The sequence below is a fragment of the Toxoplasma gondii genome, chromosome V (genome assembly GCF_000006565.2).
Source record: "Toxoplasma gondii ME49 chromosome V, whole genome shotgun sequence".
In the NCBI taxonomy this organism is placed as follows: domain Eukaryota; phylum Apicomplexa; class Conoidasida; order Eucoccidiorida; family Sarcocystidae; genus Toxoplasma; species Toxoplasma gondii.
The window spans coordinates 131,703-154,583 of record NC_031472.1 but is presented as its reverse complement, the minus strand read 5'-3'; the positions used below and the strand labels follow the sequence as shown (position 1 = coordinate 154,583).

Here is a 22,881-nt window from a genome sequence, read left to right as displayed (position 1 = left end):
TCCCGCCCAGAGCGGCCTCAGTGGTTTCTGTCGGTGTCAGAGAGTCTAGCCTCAGGCCTTGCGGAGCCTCCAGGGTGTCTCCGAAGCAGGTTGAAAGCGAGTCCGAGAGATACAAAAGGGAGCACGAGGCTGGCGCGCCTGTCCCTGCGATTCTGTCGTCCCTTGTTCCAGACGTCCAGCGCTCTGTACCAATGCTTCTCGCCTCCTTCGCTCGTGCTGGATACACTGAGGGAAACCCTCTGTTTCCAGTGCTGTTGACCTCCGCCGCGGCGTTGACCGGGAAGGCGCTCGTGGCGGCGAACCTGTGGAATGAAGGACCAGCAGGAGACCAAGGGGATATTCGATCCGTTTTGCTGGAGCTCGCGGAATGCGAGAAGCGTCTCGCCCCATCGCACTGCCTGTCATCGAGTTGGAACACAAGTGTCTACACGAGCTTCCTCGACTTCGTCCTTCACCATGACTTATTGAAAAACTCTTCGCGGCTTCTTTCCTCTTCGCATAACCTCTCTGCCTGCGCTCCTTCACCCTTTCACCTCGTCTCAGTGCCCAGCCGTCTGCCGGCTCCCGTGTCGGAGAGTCCTCACCATTCCAGGGGCCCTTCTGCTCTTTTTCCTCCGCATTCTCTGTCTCCTCCTGCTCTTTCCTCCTCTTCTCGTTCTGGCCCCTATGTCTCTTCTGTCCCTGTGTCTGCCGAGTCGTCTGAAACTCCAGGGGTGCCACCTTCGCTGGATGCTGTGGAAGCTGCGTGCGTGTCTGTTGCAACCTCTCTTGGCATTTCGCCGCGAGTTCTCGAAGTCTGGCGATTCCTCGGGCCGCTGTCGACGCTGCCTGTCCAGTCGGCGCTTCAACGCCGCGCGAGTTTGGCCCTCCACGCAGTCCTCGACCTCGAGCAAGTCGAGGTGTTTGAGGAGGTCCTCCTGCCGCCGCCTCTCAGTGCATTTGTAGATCTTCTTCTGGTCCACAAGGCCTCGCAGCGCGCGCTCGCCATCGAGGTAGACGGTCCCTCGCATTTCCTCTCGTGGACGAGACACACGGGCGTCATCGTGGAGAACAGAGAGGCCGCGCGCGAGCTAGGCGAGCGCCGGAACCGCAGACGCGAAGGAGTCAGACCTGACGGGGCAGGGAGAGACCAGGACACAGATAACTCAGGAGAAGAACACAGCGCGGAACAGGCAGTGGCGAAAAGGGTGGACCAGAGGCAAGGACAAAGGGAGGAGTCAAGGGTGTTGTTGAGCTCTTCGTGTGAAGGTCGCCTCCAGAACATGGTGCATACTGAAAGTGTCAACAGCGACGGCTACACAGTCGCCTTCGACGCCCCAGAGTGGACAACCGAGGAGGTCTACAACGGCGCGCATGGGGACATCGTGGTCCCCGTCGGATTCACTTGCGATGGCAAAACGCGGCAGAAGCGCCTCCGACTCGAGTGCGCCGGTGTCGCGTGTCTCCACTTGCCCTTTTATCGTCTGCCACCCTGGCAGTCCATGGAGTCAGTGGCCGCCTTCCTCCGTTCGGCTCTCCCGCCTCAGTGGCTTCGAACGGACCTGTCTCTTGAGCTTTTCAAAGAAGATCGCGAGTTGGAGGGAACGGCTCTTCAATGCGCTGACGCCCCTGCCGAACCGAGGAAGCACCAAATGAAGCTGGGCACAGTCGGTGAAGACTCCCCGCTTTGGAGGAAGCAGGGCGGGAAGTCGTTTCGCTTGGATAGCCAAGTCAATCCTCATTTCGCTGTTGATCGAAAGACGGAGAGAGCGGACATGGGAGTGGAAGCGGGACAGGCAAGAAGAGCAGGAGCGGCATTGGAAGGAGACGCGTGGAGAGCAGGTGAGGAGCGAGGTTTCTCTCCCAGTCTACGAGTAGGAGAAAGACGGAGCAAAGAGATACACTGCTCTAGGGTACCGTTATCGACTGGGCAAAGGCCGGTGCGTCGCCCCCGAGAGACAGCGATATTCCAAGGCCTGGCGACACCCTCTCGTTCCAGGTTTTTCTGTACTTCTGGAAACCAGCGTGGGGAGAGCGTAGCAGCGCCTCAGGATGATGGGGCGACACCGATAAATGGTGGAGAAAACGCCTCTGGGTGCATGCCTCGGCCCTGGTGGCTGTGCGGCGAGGCAAAATCCCGCGGCGGTGGTCCACAGGGATTCGGCGTTCGAGGCGACGAATTGGATCCTAGCCCACGACTTACCTACTTCGAAGATGCGGAGGACGCGCGCGAGAATGACGGAGAAGAATGCACAGGCGAGCCTAGCGAAGGCGACGTCTTGCGCGACCTAACGCGTGAACAGAAGGCGTTTCTTCTTCAGCAGGCCGTGCGGTCGTTTGTTTCCCCCATGGAGGAAAAACGAGCCAAGCTCGCATCGGTTTCTTCGGAGGCTCCGAGAAACGAGTCCGACACTGCTCCGTTGTCTACCGCTGCAGAGAACAACAGCGCCGTGGAAGACTCGACTTCCCAACAGCCGTCCGCCTCTGCCTCCCTCTCGCTGCCGGAGGCGTCGCAGGACATCCGAGTGGATGCCTCTGTGCTTCCGCGGGCTCTGGGCCTTCAAAAGAAGCTGGAGTCGAGTGTCTCGCGACCCCATCGACTTCCAATTCATGTGCAGTGGCTGCATGCTCTGGCGACAGAGCGACAGGTCCATTTGGAGCGCCTGGGGTACTCGCAGCCCCAACTGCGGCTCTGCATGCACCGAGGAAACAAAGAGCGTAAAAGCACTTCAGGAGATGTCGCGCAAGACAATGAACCTCCGAAGAGCTGCCCAGGAGCGAAGCGGACAGAACAGAGAGACGGAGCTGAGAGGCTTGGCGAGCTTGATGAAAGACCCGGTGGCGTGACCTTTGACACAGCGGCGAGAAGGTCGCCGTTTGGAGACAAAACGGAGAGTTCACGGCCTGTGGGGGATTCGTTTTCGGACGTCTCATCCGAAGCGTCATCGGCGTTGTCTCCTTCGTTTCTGCTTCTGACGCATAAGCCCATGATCTATGTCGTGCTCTCTTTGACCGATCCGCGTTTGTGGTTTCTCGCCGCCTGTCCGCCTAACCAAGCCCCGGCGTTTCACTTTCTCCACCTGTTAGACTCGGCGTCCGAGCCGGCTGCTTTCTCTCGTTCGGCCTCGCCCTCAAACGAAAAGCCAAGTCCCGCGAGACAGAGGAAAAGCCGAGCTGGGACATCTGGCGGTGCGCCACACTTTGTGCCCGACGGGCGTTTCGCGGGGGTCCTGGCTGGCCAGACGCTGCATGCAGGACGATTCGGCCACCGGCGCGTTTCAGAGATTCTTGTGCGTTGGAAGAAAGAACGACTCGACAATGCGGAACAGAACTTTCTTCTCTATCCCCTCGAAGTGCTCCCTTGCCACCACCGGCGAGTGCCCTTCCAGCCCATAGCTGAAGACAGGCTTCGAGTCTGGCAGCAGCTCCTAACTCAGGTTCAGTTTCAAGACGATCATGCACAAACAAGAAACGACTTCCCTTCTGCAGCGCAACATGAAGGAGTGGCGGAGCAGCGAAACTCTCAAGAAAAGAGCCTGCGCGCTCGACTGCTTCTGCCTCCCCCCAGGCAGCCTCAGGTGTGGGAACTTGAGGACGAGGAGGGGCGTACCTCCCCAAGTGTAGAAACTGAACGCGTTTCACTTTGAAGCATTTATTGCTTTCTATTCGTGTGCGACAAGGTCCAAATGATTTGTGCAGCGGCCACCTGTGGCGTCTGGTTTGAAGAGCTCTTTTGTGCACTCGAGCTTCCTTCTCTAACGCAATCCCTGCAGGTATGTTGTGCCTGAGAGAGGCCCAAGTGAGAACACAGGATTCTCCTTCATAGCCTGGCTGCAATCGAACGCGCGCGTCGAGAGAAAAAACAGGTTTTGTGCTGTGGGCATTCTTTCCCGCTGACATGTACGCTAAAGACGCTGTCAGCCGAATTGTCGTGTCTGACGACGGTTCCCTGTCTGAATTGGAGCAAGGAAAGAGAGAGGAAAACAGTTGTGGAGATTCTGAGTCTGTCTCGCGCATGCGTTGGTAACAAAGCGCACGATGCGAATGCCTACCGGTTCGCTTGGAAGCGAGCAACTCCCCTCTTCGTTGTACGCATGCTTCGGGGCGTGTACAAAGCTGCAGATTCCCCCAGCCAAGGACTGCAGCAGCGAAACGGTTGGAAGCACGGGGGATAGCCCGCGCTACAAATTCGAACGACAATCGAGCGACTGCAATGTATACTAGGAAGCATAAATAGGCCATAACCAAATTCACCAGTGTTCATATCCATGGACAGGCTTAGGATTTCGTTCCCACATCACGCTTTTTAGGTTGGCTAGTGCAGAACGTCAAACCTAACGCTACCTAACAGAGCTGAAAGTGCCGGCTTGACCTGTGTAATTATCACTGCGTCACGGTTCTTTCTAAAGGGTGAATCATCGGGGGCAGAGGCGTGGATTCCGTTTCACGAGGTGCACACGAGTGGCTAGTTCCGCTAGAGTCTCTTTTTCACTAGTATATTTGCGTCGGACAGCTTTTCAAATGAAAAATGTTCTCTTGACAAGTCTGCCGTTGACGCCTAAAAGGAAAGGCAGAGGCGTGAGGGGGCAGCAAGTGTACCAGATACTGCGAAGCGCCGCTGAAAAATCAGAAATCCGGCAGTCCGACGTAACAGGAGTGTGTCCTAGACTAGTTTTTTTCATGCGCTCACTTTAATGTGGCGTGTATTTGGAAGCTGGAAGACGAAATCGTTATCAAGTGCCAGGGACTCCTGGGCACTCACTCCATGAACATAGACGAGTGAGATCCACACAGAAGAGAGCAAGCGAAACAGACGAGTTGGTCGATGCCGAGAGAGAGAACCTGTCTATTCGAGAACAACGCTGCTCCAAGGATGGGCCTGCATTCACCATGCACTTCAGCCTTTTTTCTGGTCCAGCGCTGCCTTGATTTTACCCTTCAGAAACTTCGCCTGGCTGCCGTTGATGAACAGTAGCTGCCCACCTGTACGCCCACACAACGGTGGCACTAGGAACCCTATTCCCTTGCCTCCATGCGGCTACTTTACACGAAACGTTCTCACATGTTAACTGTGAGGAGAAGAAATTCCCCTGTTCAACCACTCAAGCAGGCCAAAAGGTGCGACCGGTTCATGAATATGAAAAGGGCAGATTTGTAGGTAACTGAAACCGTGACTGTCACAGAGAATAAGATCACCCTTCTCCAGTGTCACCGGTACCTTTGCTGACTGTGCAAGTTACACAAAACTGGCTATCACTTTATCTAAGTGTACAGCCACTCCTGTACATAGACGCTGACATAGACAGGCGGAAGAGAGGAGAACGAACAAGCACCGTCTGTGTCGCGAGTTTTTTCTGAAGGATTTCAACAGACAAACAACTGAAGATTTTCCCAGGCGCGCACTTAGAGACCAACTATTGAAAATTCCGGACGTCCGTGTGAAACCATGCATGAAGCTGTTAACACGCATTGCTGCGTACTTCACAAATTCGAGGTTCACCTCCCCCCTACGAACATACAGAGTCTAGTACTCAAGCAATGGATGTGACTCCATTTAGGAGGCTAAGATCGCCCAGTTCATTCGGTTTGATCTGCGCCATATCAGAGCACGGAACGGTGTAGCTTGTCCACAGGCGTCAGGTTGACTCTGTCCGCCCTGAAGTCAAGAGATACCACGACACTAGCCTGACGCTTCCCTGCAAATCTTCGGCTTATCTTACGAGGTCTGATTACCGGTGGACGTGGATTGTATCAAGCTGGAAATTGCAAGCAGTCGTGGAGGACCATTATAACGTACCCGGCAGCAGAAAATGGAGAACGAGAAGAATAATGTCCGGTCGACTCAGGAGCTGGAAAACCAAGAAGCAGACAAAGACTGAGGCAGAGTCTAGGACTGCCTTCTGTACTTTGCATGAAGGATCTCCGGCCGACACAATCACTGGCTCGAACGCAGTGCAGGGTCGTGCTTGCGAGAGACTCGCCAGAAGCAGAGACAGCACCTCTCTTGAGTTCAGCAGCCCCACCACTTGGTCTCGCATTTTCTACGTACTATGTCCCTCATTCACTACGAAGAACAGGAAAACCAAAGCTGTCAAGAACCTGTTTGCTTTATTCTACGTCTCCAACGACTCTGTCAACTCAACGTCCCCTTAAGACACCGCCTTCACAGAGAAGACGCCTTTCGAATATGTGCATCTCTACAAGTGTTCGCTTACGCGCACAGCCTCATACCAGAGTAGGACGGGCACTCAGGCTAGGCTGAACAGAAGGCGTGAGGGTCAGAAGTCAAAAACAAGAGGGAAGCACCCGCGCTGTACCTGTTGAGCAAAGAGCTGCGTCGAGATGATCTTGTCAGTGGCGAAGCACTCGGCGAGGCAATGAACGAACAAAGTGAGGAAGTTTGCGCCAAGGAGAACATTATCGACTGCGCCGCATATCAGAGCGTAGCTTATGCTGGAACGGACAGCCCAGCGGCCACAACAGGAAGGCACAAACTCACACACTGTAGCTGGGGGAAAAAACGGCGAATTCGAGCGGCTAGCTTTTTGCAGACTCTGAATTCGGACCTCTCCATTTCCACGTTTTTCTGCACCGCATTTTCATGCGTTATTTCCGCTGCCCGTCCGCGCTTTTGTCTGTCAAGGGAGCTTTCTTTCGGGGCTCTCACCTCTCAACGTGTTTCCAAACAACTATTTTCGGCGAGGCGAAGAGCGAAGAGGGCTGAAGAAGCAGAACGCCTTCCATCACTTCAGCCGCCGCGAAACTCGCCGCAGTTGCAGCAGCTTCTCTTCTTTTCGCTTCAGCCTCTGCGGCCTCGAGGGCAGAGGCTCCCGGCGCCGGCGCCTGAGCGCCCGAGTTTCCTGGACCGCCTCGTTTTTGCGCTTGGGTTTGCGGCCTGCCGCTGCGCCCACGGAAAGAGCTGCGAAGGTGCCCGCATCGCCAGCAGAGATGCAGAGGGAAACAACGTAGAGAAACGCAGAGGACGGCTGGAGAGGAGCGCGAAAGATAGGAACAACGTGAGGGTGCAAGACACACAGACGCGAAAAGGTCACGAGGCCGAGACACCTGATCAAAGAACTGTTCTACGTACAGGAGAACAGCTCTGCGTCAGCTGAACGCGAGACACACCAAGACGGAACAGTATGTAAAAGATGATGGAAAAGAAACACCATAGTGTCTTCTTCGCCGTTTTGTGTTTGCTTTGACACTCCTGAGAGCCTTCGACTGTAGAGATGCACAGCGCTTCCCCGTCGAACAAAGGGGAAACGTGAGCATGTTGGTCACTCCGGCAATCGAAGGATGTCCCCCAGGCTAAACCGTACGCGCTGGAAAGAAGGTCTCCTGAGTCGAGAGCTCCATTTCGCATCCCGACTTTCGACACTTACCGAAATCCACCGCCGCCTCCAGACGCAAGCATGCCTCCATGATGGCCCACACCCTCTGTGTCCGCTGTCTGTCCACCTGGCCCCGTGACTGCATTTGTGGCGAGGTGCTGCGGCGAGTCGAGCCCCGCGCGTCCTCCAGAGGCGCTCGCTCCGGTGCCGGTGAGTCTCTTTCCTCCGTAGGAATGAGCGGACAAGGAAGAACCGGAAGAAGCTGAGGGCGTCGGAGCGATGGACGACGGGGCACAAGCCAAGAGAACGTCTCGGGTGCACTGAACTTGGAACAGATGGTCCTCGACGACGCGGCGAATGACCGCCTGCGACAGAAAAGAAGTATCCAACGCAACAGGCACGTGAGCTTGGTTGTCCACGGTGCCTACTGGCTCATGTGAGGGCTGCTGAACACACTTACACGAATTTGAAGTTCCAAAGGTTCGGTTCGGAGTGTGGTTTCTTGCGAGAGCAATAGGTGCCGTGGTCTCCAGTGTGCACCTGAAACCTGACAAGTGTGTCGAAAAGTTGGCATGAACGCACTGCTGCACTGGTGCCAGTCTTCTTTGCGGACCTAACGCTTGAATAGGAACGGAGAGCCGAAGGCGAGAAAAGGACCTTCTGTTCTATCAGTGTGCTCGAAAGATAAATTCGTCTTCTATTCTCGGTTCGTTATCTGCAGGGCCTCTGTACTCCAAGGAGTTGCAGGCTTCCAGTACTAGAACTCTCTGCATCTGCCCGACTGTGGCAAAGGATGGATCAGCACGGTTTTCCCAGCTGATTCATAGACAGCACACAAAACGTCGATCGGTGTTTCTCGGGAGTCAATCGTTAAATTCTATGATATGTTTACACACTGGTTTCTGCGCACCTGTTCCCGCTTTCGCATTTGCTCGTCATTCCCTTCGGGAGTGTAGAAGGACGAGAACAAGGGCACAGAGCCCTCACTCGCAAAGATCACAATTCCGTACACCATGGTTTGCATTAGCGTGATCAGGCCCGCTGAGAGGGTGAACAGACAACGGGAAGACTGGGTGAGAAAGCAGTGCCGAAAAGGCGCCCCCTCTGCCGGCAGCTCAGGCCGAAACCGTTGTGTAGACTTGCTGGCATCGCCTTCTCTCTGGACTAGGACTACACTGAAGAAGAGAGTTTCACGCTCAGGAAAAGCGCCGTCTTCGTGACACGGACGCGGGCAGAACGATGGAAACGAGTCTGGGTCTAAAACGTTTCGGTGTAGCGGCTCCAGGATCTGCTTCAAGAGCCGCGAATGAAGCGGCGAACAATCGAGCGGTAAAAGTGCCTTGCAAATTTGCTCGGCGTCGAAGGAAATTCGGCAGCCGACCGGCGGTCAGACGGGCCCAGCGGGCGATCCGCGACAGAGAACGCAAGAAGTTCGGTGTTTCGGGAAAGAATCTCCACTTAATTTATTTCTGCACAATTTCTGGTGATGAGGGCAACATGAGACAAAGATTTGTTCAAAGTTCCACTTCTTCTTGGACAAACGGAACGGTGAAGCACACGGAAAAGTGACCCCAAAATGTGCTTGCAAGCAGAGATGCGGCGCCCGCTGTTCGACACAGAACGTCTACTGAGTAACTTGGCGCATGTCTTCCCGATGTTTTCAGACGGAGACATCAGAAGGAACAACGGCTCCACAGTGTGTTGGTTTTGAAATGGTGGAAGCCGAAAGTGGAGAAAATCGGGCAGTTTGGCAATCTGCACCGCGGTTCAGCGAGCAAGACGCTGACGGGAACGCAAAAGCAACTGCTGCACGAAATCCCGATTCAGTCTAGCTCCATCCATTTGATTCCCATCATCGTCTGGCGAAGACTGTCACTGTATTATGAAGTGGGCGGAAGACCACTTTTGGTCTCTAACAATTAATGAATTGCATGTTTCCAAGCGTGCTATTTCTTGCGCACAGCGAGCCTCGGCTGAAGACACTGTCGCTGGTTAACGGCGTGGCAGTAATGTGTTCCACGAAGTCAGCAGGAAATAAGGACGAGCCACAGAACACATCTGAATCGTTTGCAACTCAGGGGAAAGACCTGAGTGAAAGTCGTGCGTCCAGGATCGTGCAAATCCCACCTTCCCATTCTTCACGCTGGAGACAGAGACGGCGCTCGGAGGGCTGCTGCGGACAAAGTCCCACGAAATGCCCAAGCCTGCTGTTCAGTATGGGTCTTTTTGTCCATTGGAATTTTGCGCTCATCACGTCGGCGTCGAAACTCCGAAAGTCACATGATCTTGTTGAGCTTTTCCTATACATGTTCGAGGGGAACCTGCAGTTTGAGGGTGCGAAAAAGGGGGAAACACGGCGAGTTTTCAGGGTCATCAACCGAAACTCTCATCTTGTTCCAGCATACTCAACTCATCTACGCATTTGTCTCGCAGCCATCTGGCAGTTTTAGTCGCAACGCTACACTGAGTCACCTCCTGTATGGCAGAATAACGTGGGGGAAGTGGTTCTTTTTGCAGAGGTTCCAGCGAGTTTGGCAAGTAACATCACGCTTCGGAAACAAGACGAGCTTTGTCATCGTCGAGAAACGAACACCCGACGCGTATTCTTCGTTTATCTGGCTGGTACTCAACAGACAAAACCACTGCAAACGTTCGTCTCGTTCTGAAATATCTTGTCATAGCGACCACGGTGTGGTAATGCTACACATGTGCGTAGCACTGTTGAAGATTTTTCGTGCATCTCCAGAATCTGGGAAACAAATAGTAAAGTCTTTGGGTGCTCTTGTCAAGAAGCACCTTCATGTGGCAGAATGATTCGCGAATAAGTATGAATTAGACCGTCAAGGTCTCGCTGTTGCATTCCGGTGGGGCCTTTGGCAGGCTCTTTCAAAGCTTACCACAGTTTCCCTCCGGTCACGGCAGTGGCAGAATTCCCTCAGGTAACAATCTCTAGCAAGAACTTAGGCAAGCGTGGAGGCTTCGAAATGGAACAGTCCTCACACCGCAGAGCTCTTTACGTGGGAATCACGTAATTGATTTTCAGGGCTGTGTTTCCTTTGGCTTAACAACATTGATTCTCCGCGGGTGATACAGCACCTAAACCAGTCACCGATTCAGCTGGAGCTTGTGGTGCTGTAGTGTCGTTTGATAAGAGGTCTGGAAATCAATGCTATTTCCTTGGAAAATACGGCTGCTGCTGTCGTCTATCTAATCCGACACGTGAAAATCTAGCGGAAAAGCTGTGGTAGAGAAGCTGAAATTCAACCTTCTATGCCACTTCGCAGCATGGTAGCGATTTTAGAACAGGTGCTGCTCCTAATCGGTGAAACAAGAGAGCGAAATCGCTGTGGAACTCGTGTACAAGTGCAACAAACATCAAGGTACCTGTGCTTGACCAGAATCGACGAGCATGCAGTGCTCGCATCAGACCGTTTGCTTGCTTGGAGCTAGATATGCACTGGTCCGAGAACCCCTGTTTCTTCTGGAAGGAATGAGGACTCTTTGCCAGCGAGAAGTATAGACGAATCAAATTGAGTGTACGAGAGAGCTTCATAAGGCATTTCCTGGCATTTCCATGGTGCGCGTGAACTTTGAATCTAACGGCACATACCAACAGTCTCCGGTAGAGCACCTCACCGTTCGAGCTATCTTAGCACTCACGCTTGACTCAGCAAAAGGCATACGGCACACGGACGTTAATCTAGAGAATCACATTTCCTAGGAAACGTTTTCAGATGAAGCGCACGATTGTGTGGCCCGGCTCCTTGACCCACTGACACATCGTGGCCGTGTTTTATGTGCGAAGTTGCTACACCGTGGACTTTTGTTGTTCTGCCGATATCCCCGTTCGGCAGTAAACTCCCCCAAGTGGTTGCTCTCTGTGTCAGCAGCACACAGGACAACTCATCAGGAATAAGAACAGCTACTTGCGTGAACCTCCTGTCGCAGCATGTATAACAGCTAGGAGCCTTTCCTCACATTTCTGGTAACTTGCAATTAAGACCCAACTACAGTTTGAATGAGATGTGTCCGAAAGTCTGGAAGCAGCTGCAGATCAAAGTGATCGTTCGGGGTCGCTGTTGACAGTTCCACCGCATTCCCATGGGCTCCAGTTGGTCAGTCGTCCAGGGAGGCGGTGAGATAAAGCACAAATTACTGCTGCAGTAGGAAACATAGTGCGGAATGATAAAACACCCGCCGTGATGTGAGTGCTTGATGCGCAATATGTTTCCGGTCTTCGGTTTCCATCGCCGCAAACAAATCCTTAGAAGGAAAGTTTGGGCACTGCAGGCGTTCGCCAAGATGTCGCCATCTTCCACAGAGAAATTCATGCAAAAAGCCCAGGCACCAGCCATCCAAGTGTTCAAGTGGTAAGGTCGACACACTTTTGTTGGACCCGAAATAACGCGAACAGACGAACCCAAAACGAACAGGGGGAGCGTCTGTCACCCCCCTCTCACTCGGCTGTCGGGGCTTAGCAGCTCGGAACTGCCCGCCCGCATTGCCGGGAGACATCAGCTCTTGAGGAGCCAACTACAAGTGAAGGATGGCCGAAATCGTGCCTATTTATCACAAGGGTATTCCTTCTAGAACTTGAGGACGTTCATCTTGTCCGGAGTTCGTAGCCTGCCTTGTCATCGCTCGAAATTCAGGGCAGTTACGCTGGCTGCATGCGCCCTTGGCGCGAGATGCAGCTTGACCGGTAGAACGTGAGAAGAGTCCGGACAAAAGAAACAGAACATTATTTTTGACTTTCGGAGCGACCGGTTGCCTGTTATCTTTGAGCTGGCGAAGTCTCGTTTTCCGCGTCTTTGACTTCCCATGGCTAGTGGAAGGTGATCTCTGCGTTTCCGTTGCGCCTCGTCAGCAACTTTGCGCTGGGGCCCATGGCCTGCTAGAACGTGATGTTTCCACAGATATTTGTTATTCGCACGTCATCAGCTTAGGACCTGTTTGAGAGCCACGCTGTCCAGTCTTCGATTTTCTTTCCGTCCCGCGTCTCCCCCTTCGTACCCTCAACCGCCCACTCCAGTTCGCCGGCAGAACTCAGGGTTCGAACCCCACCCTGCCCTTCCGCAAGTTGTCGCCGAATGGAGCACAAGGAAACTCCTCCAGCTCCATCTGTGGCTTTTCTCGTGATTTGCCTACCTTCTCATTCCAGAGGGAACTTTCACAGTGTCAGTGCGATGTAGTACCACACCGTGGCCGCGATGGAGCAGAAGAAATCGCCACCCTCCAGCGTAGAGGCGCCTTTCGAACGGGGCCGTGAACGACCTTGTCCCTCTTCTGCGGGAGCCGGTGGCAGCTTCGTGACAGTGTGGAGGCAGGTCCTAGAGCGTGGAGGAGGTACGGAAGCAAAGTAGTGTGTCTGGAGCCCCCTGACATTCATCGTGGCTTTGCTACTGGCTTAAGTCTTCAGGATATTTGTTTGCCGAGTCCAAGTTCCATTACGGTAGCATGGTTCCAGGAACAATGGATATGAGTCCTTGTATCTTGTTGGTGTGCTATAAGTCTAGAATTACCTTTTACTCGGTTACATATTTTAGACGGAAACTTCACTGCGGAGCAAGAGCACTGTCGTAGCGCTTGCAGCATCAAGCAGGCAACTCGAAGGGGGAGACAACAGAGAGACATACTTGGTACTGTCACTGAAATCACCTGAGGCAGGCTGGTGGGTTTGTCAGCGTGAACCTAACTAGAATACTCAGGATGGTTTGTGCAGCTGTTTCTGTCGCAGTCCCCCTCGGTGTCTACAGCGCTAGGATTCCGCGATACGTTGTTGTATCCCTGCGCCCTTCTGCTCCTATGCGATTTTCAGCGCTTCGTCCGTCCTCAGGCTGTCTCCGGGCGTCTCCTGACGGTCAGTATCTAGCGTGCTCGACAGGCGGAACGAGTCTTTGCGTTCTGGACGCAGTCGGCGTCACAGACCCTGCTCGGCGTTTGCCTTTCTCTGGCCACGGCTCGGCGGTTGTTTCAGTTCTGCTTCCACACCATCATCCGTCCTCAAGTTCTGCGTCTTCGTCACAGTGGCGCCTGAGCGACGCCCAGGGATCAGCTCCCGAAACGGATGCCTCTTCTGCATGCTCTGTTTCGACGGGCTCTGGCGGGCACGAAGCTGCGACGGCGGAAATCTTTCGCATGCTCAGAGGTGCCTCTGCAGTTCCAGAAAACCGCAGGTGAGGGGTCCAGCTCTTTTCAAGACTCAAAAGCAGTGTGCGGGAAGCAGGTGCTCATTCTTCACACAGTGCCGAGGAAACGTCGTTCGTCTTCTGTTGCATTTTGTTCGTGCGGTTGTTGCACTTCGCAGCCAGGCAACTTCCTATTCGTCGCCTGAGTTTGCCAAAAAACCAGTTCATGCCGTACCTGAAGGGATTTTCCTGAAGAAATTCAGAAATAATCCAGCCTCAGACTATCCCATTACGGTGCTGCTGACCGGCCTAGCACATGAGCAGTAGATTCCGTTCGTGGCTGATACGAGTGATAACCTAAGGATACCAGTGGCGTCTCGATGAGGAACCTGGATGCTTGTGCCTATGAGTATGTTACTGGACAACTCCTTCCGGGCAATGGCACTGTCAAAAATGACTGTGGCGTTTGACTGTGCCTTCGAAAGCCAGCTATCTGCTCCAGGTGAGTTACCTATAAGCGTTTGCGTCTTGGGGTGTATTTTTCTTCGTTTCTCTCCGTTGCTCCCGTAGACATTCTTAAGATCCCGCCCGTGTATCATGTGTGATTCTGTCGGCTGTAGGTTCCGCTGCTTTTCGTGGAGCCCTCCTCTTCTTTCGCGCTACGGTCCACGTCTCGTCAAACAGAACCTCGATCTGTGCGCTTGTCTCCTTTGTACCGCTACACGCGATGGAAACGTCGCGCTGTGGGGCGTACCCTCTCGACGCATGCCCCTCCAGCAGCGTCTCTCTCTGCTTTGTGATCTTTCGCAAAGATGGCATGCATCCCTGGACCACCAGCCCGCAGATCCCAGCGCTGGTCAGGCACACAGCAGGAGAGGAGACCCTGGACCGTCTGCAGAGAGGTCAAGGCTAATTGTTAGCGGAACTGGAATCGAGTCACAGCCGCTCTGTTACTGGTGGACTTACGGCGAGGAAGAACACCGGCCGTTGCATACAGCGACTCCCGGGAGGTGTGATCCAGATGACGGCTTTGGCAAAAAAACCGAGGCAGACAGTCCCAGCGGCATCTCCGATGCGCAAGCATGCAGAAGAGAAGCTGGGAATGTTCCTTCCCGCGCGGCAGATTTTCCACAGGGTAACTCTTTTAGCCGTCGCGCTGGGTCGCGCCACGAAGGCGATCCTCCTCTCGCTCCCCGTATTCCAGTTTTCAAAGAAGGCGGAGTCTTGGACTTGGCTGCCTGTGCAAAAGATCCTCGCATTCGCTCTTGGCATGACCCGCTGGTCACTTTCTCTCCAGGCGCGGTTCTTTTGCCTATAATTCGCTGTGAGTATGGCCGAAAGACCGGGCATGTTGAGCGCAGCCAGGCAGACGGCATACTCCAGGAGGGGGAAAAGGCCTCCGAGACTGCGCCGCGTTCAGACACAGGATCGACGCGTAGAGAGTCTGTGGGGGTGCGGGAGGGTGGAGGCGAGCAAGCAGGAAGTTCTTGCAAATCTTCTCGACATGAGACAGAGCTCTCGCGTTTCTGTGATCAGCCTGGATCAGAGCGATGTGGTGAAAATGCCTCGCTTGGCGGCAGCGGCGTCCAACGACCTGGTGTGTGTTTCTTCGCTCGGAAGGACGGCGACTTGCAGGTGGAAGTGGACTCAGCTCGTGGCTGTCTCTGCGCCGTGGCGGGGCCGCATGCAATCTCCATTTTCTGGCTGTCAAACCGACAAACCGCGCTTAGGTTCTGTGCAAATCGCGAGACCCCGCCAAGGGTAAATGAGGAAACTATAGACACACGGGTGTCGTGGAAGCGGCGAGGGAGCCACACAGAGGCTTCGGAGATGCAGACAGCGACCGCGGCGGAAGGGGGCTCTTCATCTGCGGACGGTATCTCAGTGGCAGAGACAGGCTTCACAACTGCAGACTTGATTGAGAAGTGCCAGAGGGAAGCTGCGAACATGCGTGGGGGTAAGCGACGGAAAATACCCGCTAGAAATGGCATCGAGTGTCTCTCGAAAACAGCTGGGCCTTGGCGCACAGCTGCGAAGCCAAGAGTTGCTGACGGCGAGGAAGCACAAGAAGGGCATGAAGCGCGAGACGACAGAACGGACGCGGGAATGGCCACTCATGAAACGGGGAACGCTGGAGGCGCTCCCAGAGAAGGTGACTCCCGCGAAGACACGAAGGAGCACAGGGGACGGCGAGGGGAGACGGGCGCTTCCCTAGAGTCAGACGATGAGAGAGAGGCAACAGAGGCAGAAGACGCAGACCGGCTACGCACCGCTTCGACCAGAGCGGTGGGTTCTGCTTCTGATGCAAGAGGCGGACGACCTATGAGGGCGTGCCGCAGTCGCGCGCCCTTTCGAGTGATAGACAGCAGCGACGACGAGTCCAGCGACGGTAGAGAGGCTGCTCAAGCGCGGGGGGACACACATGCGAAGCGGAAGAGTGAGAAGAGGCGAAAAGAGAGCGAAGGTGGAAAGATAGCAAAGGGGAAGGAGCTCAACAAGGCCAGCAACGAGGGGTGTGAAGTGCGTGGGCCCGGTCGGAAACGCAAGCGGAAGGCAGTGAGCAGCGACGACGATATATATGACGGGGAGAGTACTCCGGAGTCGAGCAGCGACGAAGACGATTTTGACGAAGAGTCGACCGACGAAAGCGAAGTCGCAGAGGAGGATTCGGAAGACGAAGACCGAGGGCGATACGGGAAGAAAAAGGCTCGTGGGGGTGCCAAGGGGAAGAAGACATCTACACACAAAGGCGCAAAGGCTGAAGGCCGATCTAAGGGGTCTACGGATTCACGGAACGCCCCTCAGTCTCGATGCGCTCGCCCCGAACCTCACCAACCCCGAACATGGCGCCAGCTCACTCTCCCTGCGCAGCATGCCGAGGCACAGCGCCTGCTTTCTGCTGCGGCGGAGGCTCAGCGTCCACATGATGGGACGCCGAAAAAGGGGGAGAGCGAGGACAGAGACGCTCGGGAGCCTTACGTCCTGCTGGTCCAAGTGCTGCTCATGCCGGGGATGTCTGAGAGCTCCGAAGACTCGCCACAGCAGGGGTGGGAGCCGAACTGGCGGAGGCAGACAATCAGTGACATCGCGCTCACGCCTTTGACCGTGGAGGCGACGTCGCTGCTTCACCCACAGGGGGATGGCCGAAGGAGCGAGGAATGTGACTTGGACTGCGAAGCGCAGGACGAGAGTATGGAGGTAGTCCAGACCACTCTCCGGTATCAGGTTTTAGCCACAACATGCAATGGGGCTCTCCTGGCTTTTCCATGCGGGCTGGTCGTGCGCTCGAGAAACTCGCGTTTCTTGGGGTCTGTTCCTGGGGACGACGTAGTCTTACAGATCGTTCGCTGCAGCGCCGCCACTCCTCAACTGCTGCTGCCGAGTGTAGGCATGCCTGCTGTCCATCTGCATGTGCAGTCTTTCCTGCCGTTTTTTGGCCCTGTACCTCCCAAGGCTTTTTCGCGAGTCCCCAAGGCCTCAACCGCCACTCGTGCAAACACTCTGGAAGCGGCAGCACACAATGAAACGGATAGACAGCCGCGCTCTCAAGACGGGGTTGGAGACGTTTGTCATGCCACAGATGTCACCTCGAAGGCGACACCCTGGCTGTGGGCGGTGTGTGCGTGTGGCGAACGTGTGAGGGCAGTTGTTTTTGATGGCGACAGGTGGTGTGTAGCTCCGCAAAGTAGATGGCGAGAGAGGTCGGAAGACCTGAGAGCGGAATGCTCGGAAGTCCGAACAAACCCAGAAGAACGGGTTCCGCCAGCGTGCAGTCCCTCCGGGCGACTGGAAGAATTTTCCGTCACACAGGCCCGAGAAACGAGTGGACTGAACGCGAGAGAAGTCTCTAGGCGTGGACGCCAAGACAAGCTCTGCGTTCGAGGAGGCGCCCCCGTCGTCGCTTCTTTTGCTTCCCTCGTGCCTCTCAACCACGTCCCTCCTGACGTGGTGAGAGTCGCGTGCCTCAGTTTTGGCAGAGTCTCTGTCCAGCTCTTTTATGCGAGTCGCGTTACGGGTCGAAGTGTCTCGGATTATGTCTATCATGTCGCCCGTCGCTCAAGAGTGGGGTGGGAGCTAGTCGAGGCCGCATATGGAGTCGAGAAGGCACCACATCAAACCTAGTTCCCACCAGCATTTGCAGTACACTGGATATGCTTCGTAGGGAGTGGTTGTCTTTGAAACTTAGTTCTCCACTTTGTAGGGCTTCCTGGAGTCTCGTGTTTGCTGGCCCACTGCCGCAAAGGCTCTCTTCTCCCCTCCAAAAGTCCACTGTCAGCGTGTGTTTCTTCTGCGTTGCCTGCAGTGGGACGCTTCCTCGCCGTGTCTTCCTGCGCTGCAATGTTGCGGCGCATCACCTTTCTCTCCCGTCGAAAAGGATATGTGGCTTCCGCAGGCCACTGTGTACGCAGTTGATTCTTTCGGAGTCACCGTCAGTTACGTTCTCGGCTCGCTGACCCGTGGCGGCCATGCTTCTCCTTCAGGTCTGCATAGAGGACAGTCACTGGATCTGTGCTGGACACTAGTCCACCTCTCACAGTCTGCATGCTCGATTGAAACCGATCAGGAGGGGTCTCTGCTGCGGCCTTTGGCCTGCGGAGCGCGGCCGAGGATCACGCGGCACGACAACCTGGACATGCTGGACGGGCAGTCTGCTCATGAAGATCGATATGGCGCTCGCGTTTATGGGCCTGAGTTCAGAGCGGAACCTGGGACGACGGGAGCAACGGAACACAGTGCGAGCGTGGCAACCGTGTACGCAGAAGCTGCCCGTGAGGCGGGGCTCTTTGTGAAAGAAGCGTATTCTTTAGAGGGTACTAGCCGTGGACAAACCCACGTGAGAGACTCTGAATTACGCGGCCCCCGAGACGAACGGGGAAGCAAGTTTGAAGAATCTAGCCGGGATAGCAGCGAGAAGAACAGCACCATTTTCCCCGGCGGGAAGCAACTTTTGGAAGACGATCAGAAGAACCTAGGAGTTCTGCTGAGTGAAATGCGCGGCCGATCTGCCCACCAACTACAAGTGATGCAGCAACTCGGCAAGCTCAGACCTCGAAGCATGCAAGGACAAGATCAGCAGCGACAGCGGAGGGGCGGCACGGCTTGTGGACGAAGTTCTGTTCTCTGTAGGAAAAATGATTCAGCCGAGAACAGAATCCACAATAGACAGGGAGGGTTTCTCATCTAGGTTCTGCTGCTGTTAACTCGATCGCGGCCTGGTAGATCTTGATCGCTGTTGCGCTCATCAGAAGGGAAACAATCCCTGCTCCAGCACATCCAGATAACTCCATATCAGTCAACCGGCTCGGTTTTCTGGAAAGTATCTATTACGAGCTGTACAAGCGGTTTCGATCTTAAAGGTTTGTGTTCACCGAATTCAAGTTTTTGCTTCGTATCTAGTTTGCTCACTGCGTACTCACGATCAGAGTTTCCATGCCGAAAGCATCAAACCGGACTGGATAATCCGAGGCGGTGCGTGGCTCAAAAGGGACTTGGGCATCTCGTTAGACCTTTGTGTGCCTTTTTCAGAGGCTGCTCCAAACGCTCCCCACATCATGGGAACTGCAGCCGGAACGGACTGCTTGACCGTTTCGCAGGGCATAGCTCTACAGTCGGCTTCTTCGTGTCGCATCTTGTGTTCTCAGCACTCGCCGTCTCCTCGTCAGGGGCTCTCCTGTTCTCGCTTACTCTGCACCAGCAGGCGTACTTGCACATCGCCGTCGCCCCCTTGGCTGCTTCCGCGACTGAACTCCTTTTGCTGGGGTGGCAGCGGCAGTGCCAGGAAACTAGCGCAGCTTTGTTTGGTTTGTTGTCCCAGGTCTCGCTGAAGCGTGCAGGTCTTCCAACCCACCCCGCGAAAACTATCTGTGGCCCCTGCGAAGCTCTTGACATCATCCCAGAAGGCAAGCAGAAAAGGGCGTCGTCTTTGCCAGAGACATGCAAAGAAATCGGGGACGGAGCAACACTCAGTTGCTGGAGAAATCAGGAGCCTTTTGCGAGAGCTACTCACCACGGTTCCGTCCGCATGTCTTGCGGGTCAACTCTTGCACCTGCCCTGCCTCGAGCTGCGCTTGAGGCTGTCGATGCTGTTCCCCTCTGGGAACTTGCTTTCTCCCTCTGCGGTCCGAAACAGCCCGTGTGGTCTTCCAGGCCGGCCTCGGCGTCCGAAGCTGGAGGCGCCACAGGGCGCAAACGCCGCCGAGGTCACTTGCAGAGCTCTGGAATGTCCTCACGCTTCGCGTGGGAAGACGCTGAGCTGGATGAAGGGATTCTGTCTGCGGACTGCCTTCAAGAGCCTGAAAGCTGCGCCGGGTTCAGTGGGGACGAGGAAACTGTGGAGCAGCCGGTGTGTTGCAGTTCGATTAGCCTCTCTTCAGAGGGTGGCGAATGGCTGGCCGGGAATTGGGGAGTAGAGACGAATGGTAAGAGTGGAAGAGAGGCGCGGGGGGCTGTCTCTTCTCTACTCACTCAGGAGCGAGAGGAACGAAAAGGGGAATGGGACGACCTGTTGAAACGGTTTTTGGGGCAAGGCAACACAGGACTGTGCATGCGGGGGGACGGGGCGGTGTCTTGGGGAGCCAGCGTGAAGCCCAGAGACTTTCCGTCTGCAGCGGCAGATCTCCTCAGAGTGGCGTTCTTACAGGCAGTCTCTCAGCGCAGCTTGGGTGGCACTGTTTCCGCCGCAAGCAACTGTGGGGCTCCAGAGTCTGTGAACGCGCTCATGGACTGTCACTCTAGCTCAGACCAGCAACAGTCGGCCGGAGTTGCGCTTGACATGGGTGGCTGTCCACTCACTCGATGCGATTCCGATGCATGCGCGGTGCGCCCCAGCGCTTTTATGGGAGACTCCGAGGACGCTTCGAAGTTCTGCGTGCAGCCTCGCGAGGTTGATCTGAGGGGAAGAGTGCTCCTGGGTGCGCTGCTTTTGGCAGTTGACTCCATCACGAGTAGATTCAGTTTCCAGCGGCGCCTCACCGCCGCTATTCGAAGCGCTGGCCTGGCAGCGGTGGCGATGTCACGCTCGGCAGGCTCCAAGGGGGCATGCTCTCTGGTTTGTTTGCTTCGCCATCTGAAACGTAACGTCGACGGACTGCAGCGGCGCGACTGCGGGTCTTCCACAGGCGCTGCCGCGCCAGACACCAGTGTCGAGTTCCCAGGAAGCGGCAAAGCGTCTCATGGAGGGCAGGACCGCGACAGGCCACCGCGCTGTTATTCAGGCACAGCCACTGCTGTGGTGGATGTGGTAGGGTCAGAAGCCAAGCACTTTGTGGAGCAGCACTGCGGAGAAAACTGTTATTTGAGCAAGTGGGCGGGTCTGCTGTGGCACTGGGAAAGAGTCACGTCGCTCGCGTCTTCTTGTTTTTTGACGGTACCTCCCGTATGCAGTGGCGGCGAATCCATCGGAAATATTATCCGGTGCGAAGGTTTTACATCCGCAGGAGATGCCTTGATTGCGTCTGGAGCGCAACACGTCGTAGAGTTGCACATGCAGGTGGTTGACCGGTTGTGTCTGCTGCAGCGCCTGATCGCAATTATCAGTTTATGCCGACCTCCTTTACCCGTTGGCAGCATGTCTTCTCGTGGCACAGAATACGACGCTCCAATGCGCCGTGGTCCGTACTCGAATTCCACTTCCCCACCGCTCACTGAGCCTTCGCAGGCGAGGTCGTCGCTGAGTGGCACAGTCATGCAAAATGCCCTAGTCCCTTATCATGCTAATTCCGCATCACCTATGAATACCGAGGCGTGTGGTACAGCAGCTCGAGAAACTGAGGAAATCGCAGGGTGCTCGAAACCAGCGCCGGACGTACCTGGGGCGTTGCGAGATACACTCCTCGAGATTCTGAAGAATTTGTGGGGTCTCTCAAAGTGTTCGAAGGCTGAAATCGATTCACGGGTTCTTCAGGAAGGCGATCCTTTGTCGGGAAGCCAGATGGCAGCGAAGTGGCTGTGCCAAGGCCTCTACGCTGGAGCTTTTAGGATCCTTCCGCATTTCCCAGATCTGTTTCAAGTGCAACGTTTATGTGGCAAAGCATCGGTCGGAGGGTTCTCAGGTCGAGGTAGTCTGGGGAGAGAGAAACCATTCCGTGCCGAAGAGCGAGAGGAAACCTGTGTAAATGGCTCGCCAGAGATTTCCGCAGGCGTTGATGTGACGCACGCATCCAGCGAACTTGATACAACGGTAGGTGATACTAAGGTTTCCGAAGGACCCGGATCTGTTACCGCGATCTACTCGTGTCTCATCTGTGGGACAGAGGCTCAGCTGGTCTTTTTCAAACGTGATGCGGCCAACTCCAGGAGGCGTGAATTCAGTATGCAGGGTCCTGGACAGCCCGAGCAAAACACAGAGCAACACGAGAGTTGTGTTGGAGCAGGCGACCATCTTGCAACATCTTTCTGGAGGTGTCCCGCAAAGGATGACGTGGACGACTGCATGCAGGGAATGCTGCCTGTTGAGCGAGAGTGGGGTCACCAGAATATGTGGCTGCAGATAGGTTCGGCGATAAGTGGTGGCGGTGCCGGCTTCAGCTGCCCCCTGTGTCGAGGAGACCTGCGTCGGAGTGCCTGATAGTAGACGAGAATGCAGCGAACAGTGATACAGAAGTTAGGACAATTTGATTTTCGTAACCAGGAGCCAGAGTGCTCCTGCAACCGTGTGTGATAATCATTTTCGAAGGCATCTTTTGTCGTCTGTAACCATGCCACATTTGGATCCTCCATACCTCGAGAGAATCATTAATTGCCGCTGGGCGTCGTGAACGGCTGTCGGAAGCACCTCCGGTTTCTTTGGTCATAAATATCCACATGTGACTAGTGTTTCAGAGAGGTTAACGTGTACGGGCGTTCTTTGGCGGCCGTAAAAGGCAAGGGACTGCACGTGATTTTTTTGGTGATGAACGGGAGTCGATGGGCTATGACACCTGATGAAATGGTATGCTGATTTCCCAACTGATTCTGACACATCTAAGGTTGTTAATTCTGTAATCGTAACAACTCGAAGCGGCCAAACGACGCCAGCGTTGTTTTTCGTGGTTGCCGCCGTTTACAGTGCATTGTGACTTCGTGGCTTCTGTGATCATCCCATCTGCTGGAGAATGGCAAGCAGGTTCAGATAGCAGCACGCTGGTTCTGGAGTGCTTTATTTTTAGACATGGAAGGGAAACACATATGACCGCGATACGAGTCAGTTTCGAGCAACAAGACGCCAACGCAAACCGCCACTGCTCGTTAGCTACAGTTTAACTGGCGTTGACTGCTGAACTGCACGTCTTCGGGGCAACGAATCGACGACGGCCTGTGCTGCCCACGTCCAGCTTAAGCAGACGGGCCCAGCGCGAACAACTGCGTGCACTGGCCGCTGTGCAGGAGTCAGAATATCACTGAAGAGACAACTCTAATCAAGACGGTCATGAGCGGCCATTTCAGGAGGCTGAGGTGTTCCA

The 22,881-nt window shown here is 55.0% G+C and overlaps 4 protein-coding genes across 4 annotated transcripts; 1 reads left to right on the top strand and 3 right to left on the bottom strand.

Annotated features, from left to right (window-relative positions):
* Positions 1–17: 17 nt before the first annotated feature.
* Positions 18–1,626, bottom strand: TGME49_220128 (hypothetical protein; the record flags this gene model as incomplete). The annotated part of the gene is made up of 2 exons (XM_018779871.1): positions 585–1,626; positions 18–302 (listed from the first exon to the last, which is right to left on the bottom strand). Exons 1-2 carry the CDS (start codon positions 1,008–1,010, stop codon positions 18–20), a joined length of 711 nt encoding a protein of 236 aa, XP_018637823.1. The 5' UTR covers positions 1,011–1,626.
* Positions 1,276–4,455, bottom strand: TGME49_220125 (hypothetical protein). Its single transcript, XM_018779870.1, has 4 exons — positions 4,032–4,455; positions 2,572–2,671; positions 2,183–2,267; positions 1,276–1,847 (listed from the first exon to the last, which is right to left on the bottom strand). The coding sequence occupies exons 1-4, from the start codon at positions 4,247–4,249 to the stop codon at positions 1,711–1,713; spliced, it is 540 nt and encodes a 179-aa protein (XP_018637822.1). The 5' UTR covers positions 4,250–4,455; the 3' UTR covers positions 1,276–1,710.
* A 107-nt stretch (positions 4,456–4,562) lies between these two features.
* TGME49_220120 (hypothetical protein) lies at positions 4,563–9,171 on the bottom strand. Its single transcript, XM_002371496.2, has 6 exons — positions 8,224–9,171; positions 7,365–7,678; positions 6,647–6,898; positions 6,297–6,432; positions 5,777–5,828; positions 4,563–4,962 (listed from the first exon to the last, which is right to left on the bottom strand). Exons 1-6 carry the CDS (start codon positions 8,335–8,337, stop codon positions 4,877–4,879), a joined length of 954 nt encoding a protein of 317 aa, XP_002371537.2. The 5' UTR covers positions 8,338–9,171; the 3' UTR covers positions 4,563–4,876.
* A 2,894-nt stretch (positions 9,172–12,065) lies between these two features.
* TGME49_220110 (hypothetical protein) lies at positions 12,066–22,673 on the top strand. The gene is made up of 5 exons (XM_018779869.1): positions 12,066–12,659; positions 13,132–13,489; positions 14,062–17,389; positions 17,745–18,564; positions 19,084–22,673. The coding sequence occupies exons 1-5, from the start codon at positions 12,524–12,526 to the stop codon at positions 22,005–22,007; spliced, it is 7,566 nt and encodes a 2,521-aa protein (XP_018637821.1). The 5' UTR covers positions 12,066–12,523; the 3' UTR covers positions 22,008–22,673.
* The last annotated feature ends 208 nt before the right edge of the window (positions 22,674–22,881 follow it).